Raw genomic sequence first — 12,148 nt, 5'->3', positions numbered from 1 at the left:
GGTTGCTTTTACTAATTTATATAAAGGCAGTCCTGGACCTTTCTTCAGTTTGAGTGAAATGAAGAGGTTAGCAATATCTGACCAAAACTCTTAAAGCTCAGTCTTAGTCAGCTGTTTCTTAAGGCAAACCCTGTCTAGTTTCTCTCATATCCTAGCCCTTTTTAACTTCTTTATTATTCCAAGCCCCAGCTGGCTTTTTTTGTTAATCCTCCCATTATTTGACTGTTAAACAGTCAGTCTGTACATTCTCCTTCTTTCACCTGATTGTTGGTTGTGGATTTGCCTTGATATAGTTGGCCAAGATGCCTTAAGAGGGTGGATCAGTTTAGTTGTGTGGTAGATGGGACTTCTCTAAAAAAACCCATCTTGCCTTCTGTTCTGTTTTTGACCATTCATATAGATCATTCTTTTAGGCAGTTATTTGACATTTGGATTCTTTTTAATACTCTCTGCAATCTGAGATTTTTGGAAATCTTTTGAGTGCACATACATTTCAAAACAAATACAGATACTTTATTACCTTGTAGCTCAGGCTATACGTAAGAACATAGATTAAACAAATCATAAAATAGTATTTGTCATCTTATGCAAGAACATACAAACAAGCATAAAAGACAAAAATGATAAAATAATAAGAATAAAGTGTAATAGCATTCTCAAAAAGAAAAAAGAATCAAGATGTAAGAGTAATTTGAAGAATTTATGAAGCAGACAGTAAGTTCTGCCTTTCCAGGGCGTGTTTAACAATCCTTTATCTTAACTCAATGGAAATCCAAGGTATGAAATATTTAAAATAAACCACAGCAGAGTAATTAAGAACTGTATCAACATACTTCAGACAACCAGAATGCTGTTTCTAGAGCGCGAGTGGGTAACGCGCAACCTGCGTTGTTTTGGGATTTTATCATCCTATATTTTTTGTACTAAAGGTATCTGGAAAATCACAGCTATAGAGGGGGCAAGATACTAAACTTGGTGGATGCAGACACTCAGGTTATTGCCTGTTTCAAATGTAAGGATTCTGACTTGCTGACATTTTAAAAACTTTTGTAGAGAAAAGATGTCTTTAATTGAGAAATTAATTCAGAAATTCTTCTTAGGTTTAAGCATTTTTTTAAAAGAAAAATATTTCTGTTTCCTTTACAGATGCTATAAGTTCCAGTAACCCACGGGCAATAGATGATGCCAGAGCACGGAAGCTTTCAAATGATTTGAAAAGATGCACCTACTATGAAACCTGCGCTACCTATGGGCTGAATGTGGAAAGAGTCTTTCAGGATGGTAAAGATAATATTTTTCTGCACAATAATTGGGAGTGTTTAATCAAAGTTTTATCTGCAGCAGTTTTTTGAATTAACTAGTAAACAGTATCTTTAAAAAGTATTGAATCAAATAGTAGAACTGTGTTTGCTTCCATTGCTGATTTTCTTATATTGCATAGCTGCAAAGTGGTCGCATAGACCAGATGGGCGGGATACAAATCAAATCAAATCAAATCAAATCAAATCAATCAATCAATCAATCAATCAATCAATCAATCAATCAATCAATCAATCAATCAATATACTGGTTCATCATCATCTTAGAACTGAAGGGCTGGAAGTGACCCTAGGGATCACTGAGTCTAGCTGGTGTCAAGGAGACACATTTTAACCAAACACCTAAACCCCTGGCTTCACAGCCAAATGCCTAAACCACTGAGCTAGTTATCTCTGGAACCTAATGGGCACCATAATAATCTGTATATGTAGTAAGTAGGAGCAGCCTGCAGTTCCTATTCCATCCACTCCTACACATAGTTTTTAGGAGCCAGTTCCTGTGTACTTTGTTTGAGATACAAGTTCAGTAGAACTTGCTCTTGGTGTAGGGGGACGCATGCACAAGCATTACCCACCCACAGGAAAAGCAAGAAAAGCTTTCTCGTGTTATGGTCCTTATCTGTCAATAAAATCTGGAAAGCAACTAATTGTTCGTATGTCTTGGGTAAAGTTAGCTTCAAATCAGCAGCTGCTGGTGGAATGATCAGCTGCTTCATTTTGAAGGTAGGTGCAGTGGCTGTGAACTAGACACAGAGATCTGCACTGCCAGCATTTCCAGAGAGAGAGCATGGAGTGGATAAAGAGATTGGTGTCAAACTAAGCATGCTGTATACCTAAAATTTAGGGAAGGGTCACTATATGTTGGAACTGACATGACAGCACATTATTGTTTTGCAGAGTGCTATCTTCGGAATCTGCTTTTTCCAACTAATATTAGCTTATTATTAGAAGTATATTTGTGCAATTGTTTTAACAATTAGATCATGCTTTTGCATTTTTATTTCATGTAAACAGGTTTGAAGAATGCCACACAATAAATGTTTATTTTTTTCAAATGACATTGTTCTTGTGTTCTGCAGGAATGTTTCTGTCACCTTAAATTTGACTGCAGAGTTAAACATTGCTGTTTACCAGAAACATGCTATCCCATTTTTAATTTAATTCAGTTTAAGAGTTCTGTGTAACTGAAAAGCTTCAACATAACACTGCAAACTTTCATCCGGATGGAAATACTATTTTACTGTTTTGGATTTTGATATTCTTGAAATACTTTATCTTACAAATTCCACTTTCATATATGCTGAGCATATTTACTACTTAGCTATCTTTTTCTACCTCCAGTTAGCCTGATTCAGGGTAGCACCATCAGGATGCTACTTTCATGTTTTGGTAGATAGGGCCCCTTGAACTTTGACAAATTGAATTTTAAGAGTGTGATCATATGGGCACTTATCCCATGGTTTAGTTTGGGTTGGGGATGGGCTGATTCCACATAATGTACATGCCATTGCAAACCAGACCGCCTCTGGTTGACGCCTCCTCACAGCTCTTTTTATGTCCTTGTCAGGGGCTATTGGTTTGTTGGTTTGTTTTGGGGTGGGTAGGATCACTGTTTTGGTTTGGTTCCAGCATGTGCGATTGCTGGGTTTGAACCAAAGAAACTAGCTGGCTAAAGCTGCTTAACAATTTTGAGAAATTGGAAGCTTCTGTTCCACTCCCATTTGGAGAAGAAGGGTAACAATGTTTTCCATTTCTTTTTAATTGTTGCTGATTGGCAATAGTACATCATTGATGCTTCAACAGGGTATTGGGGGAAAAAACCCTTTCAAAGCATCTCTGATACGTTAACAGCAATTAAAAAACAACAATTAAACAAAACTTCCTCTCCTTTGCCCTCCAAAAGCTGAGCGGAAAGGAAGTTTTCCATTTCTCAAGACCGCTGAGTCGCTTCACCAAGGGGCAGTCACCCAGCTGCTTAACAGTATTGGGAAATCTTTCCCTGCAAGAGGAAAGGATATTTTGATTGTGTTAACCAGGATCACTTGAGGTGTAGTGTGGTTGATCCTTGCATGGGTATACCAGACTTCAAAGTGGCCCTGTTTAGCATGATAAAAACCAATCTAGGCTGGGATGATATGGCCATCTAGTTGCACACCAGGAATTCCCAGTGTGGTGTAGTGGATAGAATGACAGACTCTGGAGAACAGGGTTCAAATGCCCACTTAGCCATGGAAACTCACTGGGGGAGTAGAACTGGTAAAACTGCTCCTTCAATGTCCCACTTACCTTGAAAACCCTATTAGTGTCACTATAATTTGGTTCCAGTTTGATTGCACAGAACACAGTCACACGCTGTAAAGTCGTTATTTAGGAATGAGGCAAAGGTATTGTGCAAATAATTGACAGCATTTTACATCCCCAAAGTCCTAGATAACATGGATACAGTAATACATAGCATGAATAGGCATAGAAAAATGGCACAGAGAAGCTGAAATAGTGTGTTATACATAAAAAGCAATGCATTCACCCCAACACTGATCCAGGCAAGTGGTGTTAGATATTACAAGTATAATTTGGGGAAGCATTTTATAGCAATAATGCAGAAAAGAAGGCATATACTTTGGAGTTGATGAGTGGGACTTTAAAATGTAGAACAGTATACTTGATTATCAGCAGTTCTGTAAATATTTTTTGGGTAAGCAATTGTTATCAGTTCAATTTTTACAACAGTGATTTGAATGAAATGGGTCTTTTGGCTCCCTCTTGTGGAAGTTTCTCTCTAATGCATGCTAACTATTTTTTCATGTGCAGTTTCTGACATGATTATTATGTCTGCAGGGAGCACATTTTTGTTTTTCCAGTCTAAATTTTTGAACCTTATTCACAGGTCTTGAAGCCCTTATTTGTTAGCAGTGAATCATCTTGGTTGATGCTTTACATTTCAGTAGAAACATGCTTATAGAAAAATGTAAAAGTGGGTGATATCTTTTATAGGATCAATAAAAAATATAAAAAATGCAAGCTTTCGTGGAGGAGTCCCACTTTTTCAGGCTAAGCACCACCATTTCATGACTAGTGCAACATCAGGTAAAAACATTAATTTGACTTTAATTTGGTGCAATTGTCTGCTTCTACAAAAGGGGCAGGCTCCAATTGAACCAATATAGATAGCTGGCACAAGGTGACACAACAGCTTTAAAACTGAACCTTTGGGTAAATCTGGTAAGAGCTGAGAGTGGTAGGTCTGAGTTGAATCACCACCATGAAATTAGCGGAAAATTGATTGTCCAGTGGAGATGGGATATAAATAGCCCCTCACCCTGTGATAGATGGTCAAAGAAGTAAAAGGGCTGTGAAAAAATGTACCTGCCAGAGACATTTGATCAGGAAGACTATGTATGAATATTCTTTTATTAATATTAGAAGCTTTTGGGCACTGTGTGTGGGACCGTCCTTGTGAAATGAGGAAAGCCCATGGGATATGGTGATTTCTGGATAGTACACTCCGTAGAGAGGACAATGGAGAGCGTGCTAGGGTTGGCACTTGTTCATATTTACTTGTGGGCTTTTCATCAGCATCTCATTGTCCACAGTGAGTACAGGATGGTGGACTAGAGTGGCCCTTGGTTTGATCCATCAAGTTTACTCTTTGGCTCTTGTGTCTCATACCGTGTGAGAATACTTTAGTGCTCAGAATGACTGGGAATAAATTGTAGTATGTGTTCAGTGTCTGCAGCTGGGTAATACAGAGTGGTTATCAAAATAGATTTTATCAAGACCTGAAAATAGCTAATTATTTTGATAGAAGAGTGTAGTATACTGTGCTCTGCCCTAGAATATTTCACTTACGATTTCATCGTCTTAAAATTAGTGTGATGTGCCATTGGTGCGGAAGAATTGTTCTTGATTATGTTCCCTGAGCCTGTTGTCATTTTGTCATTTGTTCCATATGACCAGTATCATTCCTTTCATGTAACTGTCAACATGTTTGCTGGTAGAGAAGAATATTGCTGTATTACTTGTGTTGACCCTGTGTGCTTTGTTAAATTTTGATTGGTGTTAAAAAGAATGCATATAAAGCAGTATTTAGTGTTAGAATATTTTAGCAACTTTACAATTTCAGTTTTATGAAGGAACAGAAGAAGTGGGAAATAAACATAATTTGTTAACCCATATTGCTGTCACCTCGTTTATTCAGTTTGTAATGCTATGTGATATAATTAGTCAAATGACTAAAGGCAGCATGTCTATAGCCATGTCATGGTAATGAGAGTTGAAACGATTGTGCTTCTGAAACTGAACTTGAATTTGTGATGTGAAAACATGAGACATATTTACAAGACACTAGAGATTGCAGTTGTAGCAAAGGCAGTGGCAAACTGTGCTTGAATTGTTGTCTAGTGCAGAATGAACATGACCCATATAAATTTTGGTTACGTGGTCTTAATGAAAACCATGTGTGTTATGTGCCATCAAGTTGCTTCCGATTTATGGTGGCCTGATAGTCAGCATTAAAAAGGACCTAGTTCTGATTAAAGTCAACAAGATAAATGTGTATACAGTACAAGAGATTGGCAGTATGTGATTCTATGGCCTATTACTGATGTCTTAGAAATGATTTAGAGACCGGCTGCATTTTTCTGTATGAGGCCTGCTAACCGAATGAATTTAAAACAAAAGTGGTAAAACTACTGTATGTGGAAAACAATGCAGGAGGGGTTTAGGCAGAATATAAAACAAAAACAGTTTTTCCATATCCTGGCCATTCTGATTCAAAGAGTATATTAATAATATTAGATTATAGCAAAATGAAAATATGTGGGTTCTAATCACTAATGAGCAGATACTCACTTTAGAAATGAAACTAAAACTCAGGATGTGTTCACAGAGATTTTTTTTCTTGGTGTGCAGTTCTCTGACTGCATCCTGGCATTTAAATTGCTATTGTGGTTGACATAGAAACGTTTAATTATCCTGGAAAGGTGCATTTCAAGTGCCCATACCTGTGTAGTCCCATTCTTCCTTACTCTTCTCTATTATTATTATTATTATTATTATTATTATTATTATTATTATTATTATTATTATTATTATTATTATTATTATTATTATTATTATTATTATTATTATTATTATTATCATCATCATCATCATCATCATCATCATCATCATCATCATCATCATCATCATCATCATCCCATTACCATTTTTCTGGTATTCACCCCACCACTTTTTTCTTAAATGTTTAGTAAGTGAAATAGTGCTGAGCTGACAAGACATGAAAAACATTTGAATTAGTGTTATTTAGTGCTGATCCTTCAGCTAAATCAGGAGATTCCCCCGCCCCAATACCATATACAGTGCATTGCAGTTGTAGTTCTTACTAGTGAGAGTAGAAAGCAAAGAAAACGACTGGAGTTCACATCCACACCAAACACCACTCTTTGCCTCTTCAGTAATGTCATTTGAACCCTCCCAACTGTGCTCGTAAAAGAGTGATAGAAGCAATCACATAAGCCAAAAGCAAGACACAACTATGCAAGTAGAAATGCTACAAAATAAAAATAAAAAACAAGCCATGCCGGCCAAGCAAATTATTTATTTATTTATTTATCCATAAAGCTTATAACCCATTCAAATTGCTACCTGGGGCAGTTTACATAACATAAAATAAACTATACAACCAAATTAAAAATAATTAGAGGAAATACTTAGTGGCCTAATCAGTCAATATTAACAAAAACAAAAACGGCAGCCCACAGCTGACTCCTGACATTAATAACTCAAATCAAATCACACAGCCATAACAGAATAAGCAAATAAGCAATACAGTATATACTAAATAATAAATAGCAAATAATAAAATGCTTTCAAATCTAGACCACTGGTTCTTAACCTTGGGTTACTCAGGAGTTTTGGACTGCAACTCCCAGAAGCCTTCACCACCAACTGTGCTGGCTGGGGTTTCTGGGAGTTGCAGTTCAAAAACATCCGAGTAACAAAGGTTAAGAACGACTGATCTAGACCACACATAGGGGTCATGAAGAATTAACACTGAGTGTTGCCATAGGCCTCCCTAAACAATTCCATCTTTAGTAATCTTCTGAAAGATCGTAGGGAGGAGGCCTGTCTAATATCCAATGGAAGTTTGTTCCATAAGGAGGGTGCCACTAATTAAAAATGCCTGATTCCTAGTTATGGTTTCCTTTACTTCCCTGAGGTTCGGTACCCTCAGTAATGAGTCCTAAGATGAATGGGTTGGCTGGGTAGGTATTTTGGGGGAGAGGCACTATGACAAGTGACAAGTTCCCAGAGCATGTCACCATGTTATCAATCCAAAAAAAAAATGAATCTAGTTTTGATTAGCCCTAACATTGTCTAGTCAGTGGAATAAATATTGAAAGGAACAATGAGAATCATGGCACAAACAGTGGGACAAATACCAGTTTGCTTGCTATATCTCTTTATCAGGGCATATACAGAGAGTTTTTCTTAAAATTCTGATTGTACCTCAGTTCTTTTTTACTAACTTCAATTATGTTTTGTCACACTTCCTCTGGTGTCGGTGGGAGAATGACATGGTCCTGTCCCCTGCTCAATTCCTCCATCCATGTACTTGTATTCATAGGATCATAGAATCATAGAACTGTCGTAAGGTTGGAAGGGACCAACCCCCCACCCAAGGCAGGAGAGCTCATACCACCCAGGACCTCATACCATCCTGGACAGATGGCTGTCCAATCCTTTCTTGAAATCCTCCAGCAATGGGGCACCCACAACTTCGGGAGGCAAGCTGTCCCACTGCTTAATGGTTCTCACTGCCAGGAAATGCCTCCTTATTTCCAGGTGGGATCTCCCTCTGACGAGTTTCCACCCATTGGTTCTTGTCCTACCCTCAGGCACAATAGAGAATAAATCGATGCCCTCTTCCCTGTGGCAACCCTTCAGATATTAGAAGACTCTTATCATGTCTCCCTTCAGTCTTCTCTTTGTTAAGCCAAACATACCTAGTTGTTTAAGTTATTCTTCATAGGATTTAGCCTCCAGTTCTTGTTGCTCTTCTCTGAACCCTTCCAGGGCCTCAGCGTCTTTTTTGTATTGTGGTGACCAGAACTGGACACAGCACTCCAAGTGTGGCCTCACCAGCGCAGTATGGAGTGGTACTTCCTGTGATCTTGATGCTATCCCTCTGTTGATACAACCTAGGACTGTGTTGGCTTTCTTGGCAGCTGCAGCACACTGCTGACTCATCCTTAGGAGATGGTCCACCAGGACACCTAAATCCCTCTCGCAGGTACTACTGTCGAGCCAGGTACCACCTATCCTGTACCTGTGCATCTGGTTTTTTCCTGACCTTACTTTTCCCACCACTGAACTGCATCTGATTGGATAGGGCCCAATGTTGAAGGCTGTCTAGATCTTTCTGAATCTTGAGTCTATCTTCCAAAGTATAAGCAATTCCCCCCAGCTTTGTGTCATCAGCAAATTTGATGAGTGCTCCTTCAAGCCCCTCATCCAGGTCATTTATAATTAGTTTGAAGAGCACTGAGCCCAAGACAGAACTTTGACGGACCCCACTGCACACTTCCTTCCACATAGATCTGGTTCAAGTGAGGACCACACGTTGAGTGTGGTTGGTCAGCCAGCTGCAAATCCATCTGGCAGTTGCGCTGTCTATCTCTTTTGTCCTTGCTCTTACTTTTGTTGCTCTAGTGATAGTTTGGGCCCCCTTAGCTCCCCAAAGTCTGGCATGCTGCTATGTGTGTGTGTCTAATATAGTTTCTCAAGGAATGCTGGGTAACAGGTTTGTACTGCTGGAAGATATATAGTGCATCATCTTCCTGAACATGGGAAAGAGAGATTCCACAGTTTACAGCAGAAATGGAAAAAAGTTGAGAGCGCTAGCAGCGGTATATGCGAATGGCTAGGAGGCAGGCTTGGAGGGATGATTTGAGCTTTTTTCCTCTGAGCGTGAGAAGACATTAGTTGTAATATTCTCTTGGCATTCCGGCAAACATTATTCTCAATTGGAATCAACGTTTGTAGCTCTGCTTCCGTGCAGGCTAAATCCATTTGTAAATGCCAGCTAGTACAGACCCATTGAATGAATGGGATTTGCTAAGTCAACATTTGTAACTCTCATTGCTTCTGCTTGTTTACTTCGGTTGAGATTAATAATCAGGTAAATGTTTAGAACTGTTACTGTAGTACTCTTAGTAGTGGTAGTGGTAGTGGTAGTGGTAGTGGTAGTGGTAGTGGTAGTGGTGGTTGTAGTGGTTGTAGTGGTTGTAGTGGTAGAAGAAGAAGAAGAAGAAGAAGAAGAAGAAGAAGAAGAAGAAGAAGAAGAAGAAGAAGAAGAAGAAGAAGAAGAAGAAGAAGAAGAAGAAGAAGAAGAAGAAGAAATAGGTCCCAATCCTGCATCAAATGTCTGCATCACGGCAAATGCCTGGTGCCACCACTATTGAACTATTTTCAATAGTGATGCAGATTTTGGGCCAAAAAAAAAAAAAAAAGAGAGAGAGAGAGAGAGAGAGAGAGAGAACCCCACAAATCTTATTAATTTCCACACCTGAATGGCCCCCATTCAGGTCTGGAAATTAGTAGGATCTGGTGGGTTCTCACTGTTTTTGGCCCAAAATCTGCATCACTATTGAAAATAGTTAAAAAAAACAGGAAGTGTGCAAACTTATTAATGCTCTAGCAACAAACAAAGCACCTGGCGAGGATATGATCTCGCCAGAGGTATATAAGAACAACCCGGAATAGTGGGCCCCAGTTCTAGCACAATTCTTCTCTCACATTAACACTACAGGAATTTTCCCTGAGGGGTGAAGGCAGAGCATAACCTTTCCAATTTATAAAAAAGGCGATAAATCCATCACCCAGAACTGTCACCCAGTCAGCATATTGGATATTAGTTCCAAGCTCTATACCCGCCTTCTTTTCCAGAAGCTGGCTAAATGGATGGAGAAAAATAATATCTTTCACCAGGAACAAGCAGGTTTTAGGAAAGGCCATAGCACAGTAGATCAAATCTATGTGCTACATTATCTTGTACGCATATATACCACCAGGCCATTCAAATAGCTGTTCACAGCTTTTATTGACTTTTCATCTGCATTTGACACAATCACCAGAAATCACCTGTGGGATAAGACTGCAGAGACCAACATCGATCAGAGACTCCTAACCGTAATACAGGAACTATGTTCCAACACAATGTTGAGGGTAAGGATTAGCACAGACTGAAGGCTGATAGAGGAAATTCATACTAACAAAGGGGTAAAACAAGGGTGCTTACTTGCACCCCTACTCTTTAACTTTTATGTTAATAATGTAACAGCTTTAAACTATCGAGACCATTTCCCCCCCTCAATTGGCAATTACAAGATTGCAAGTCTTATGTATGTTGATGACATTGTATTACTTTCTATGAACAAAAAAGGACTAAAGAGAAGCTTAAATAAACTCCAAGAGTTCAGCCACCTAGAGCAACTAAAAATAAATTACACACAATCTAAAGTGATGATTTTTGGAAAGCATTCCCCCAAATTCAGCTGGACTATAGGCAAAAATAAAATAGAACAAGTCCAGTCCTTTGAGTACCTAGAAGTGCATTTCAATGAGAAAAACTGCTGGAAATACCAGATACAGAGCACCAAAATATTGGTTCAGAAATCTAGCCATGCTTTGGCCATATTTTTCCATTCTAAAGGTGGTAACCTAGTAACCCCAGCTTTAAAAGTCTTTTCAGGGCGGATGATCTCTCAAATGCTTTATGGAATTGAGATCTAGGGTAAGAATCAGAACAACCTACACCATCTTGAAGTAAGACAGAACAAGTTTCTGAGACACAGCCTCACGACTCCTCAGGGGACTCCAGCAGCTTTTCTTAGAACAGAGACAGGCATGGTGTCCATTAAAGCCAGGGCAACTCTAGCTATATTCTCCTACTACAAGAGGGTGATGGATATGTCTGATCACCATCTACCTAAACGCTGTATGGTAGAGCAATGGAAGAGTGGCGGCTGGCCAACTTCAGTTCAAACCTTACTAAAATCTAAACCCCTCTCCACAGTAAAAAAAAAAACACATTTTTTTTTGTTTTTTCTGGGGTTAACGTGGTAGTGGTGGTGGTAGTAGTGGTAGTTGTTATTTGCATTAGCCATATACCTTTGCAAATAGTACATAAAACTAACTGCATACTAAAATCAAAAGGATAAATACATAATCATCACATATGTGTGTGAGTACACACACACACACACACACACACACACACACACACACACACACACACACACACAAGAGAGAGAGAGAGAGAGAGAGAGAGAGAGAGAGAGAGAGGTGAGTCTGAAAAAAATTCACAGTTTATAAACCATATTTAACCACATTTTAATTGCTGCTTAAAAAAATTGCAGACTGTACCATCTCGTGTTTGTTCCGATATGCATTCTCTTGGAGTGAAGTTTTATTAGATTATTATTGCTGTTTTATTATATGTTTATGTTTATGATGTTTAGTGGCCTGGCCACTAGATGGATGGAATAAAAAATGTGAGTGAATGAGTGAGTGAACAAACTGATGAACAACTTGTCTTGTTGATTAACAAAGGACAAACTGACTCTATGTGTACATCTATGGAAAAAGCAGTTAAAGACAAAAAAGGGAACAGTTCAAACTAGATGCATACTGTGATCAAGTGCCGTACAAAGGAACAGGTCTTGTAGCATCTATAATTTTATTCAGTGGTATGCAGTTGTGTCATTTTCAGTAGAGTGCTTCTGGCCATAACTAGGAATATGAAGTGACATGCTCTTCTGGTTGCT

The 12,148-nt window shown here is 38.7% G+C and overlaps 1 protein-coding gene across 11 annotated transcripts in view; it reads left to right on the top strand.

Moving 5' to 3' along the window:
* Positions 1–12,148, top strand: part of AGAP1 (ArfGAP with GTPase domain, ankyrin repeat and PH domain 1) — a 528,918-nt gene that overhangs the window by 112,620 nt on the left and 404,150 nt on the right. For all 11 annotated transcript variants that reach the window (XR_013537918.1, XM_072977375.2, XM_072977373.2 and 8 more), the window contains one exon: positions 1,147–1,281. Coding sequence is in view for 10 of the 11 variants with exons in the window: in XM_072977375.2 (XP_072833476.1) it covers positions 1,147–1,281 (135 nt within the window). In the remaining variant the exon portion in view is untranslated. The remainder of the gene's footprint in view (positions 1–1,146; positions 1,282–12,148) is intronic.

This window comes from Pogona vitticeps, chromosome 1 (assembly GCF_051106095.1).
Source record: "Pogona vitticeps strain Pit_001003342236 chromosome 1, PviZW2.1, whole genome shotgun sequence".
Lineage (NCBI taxonomy): Eukaryota > Metazoa > Chordata > Lepidosauria > Squamata > Agamidae > Pogona > Pogona vitticeps.
The sequence above is the reverse complement of the archived record's forward strand: the minus strand, read 5'-3'. Positions and strand labels throughout refer to the sequence as shown.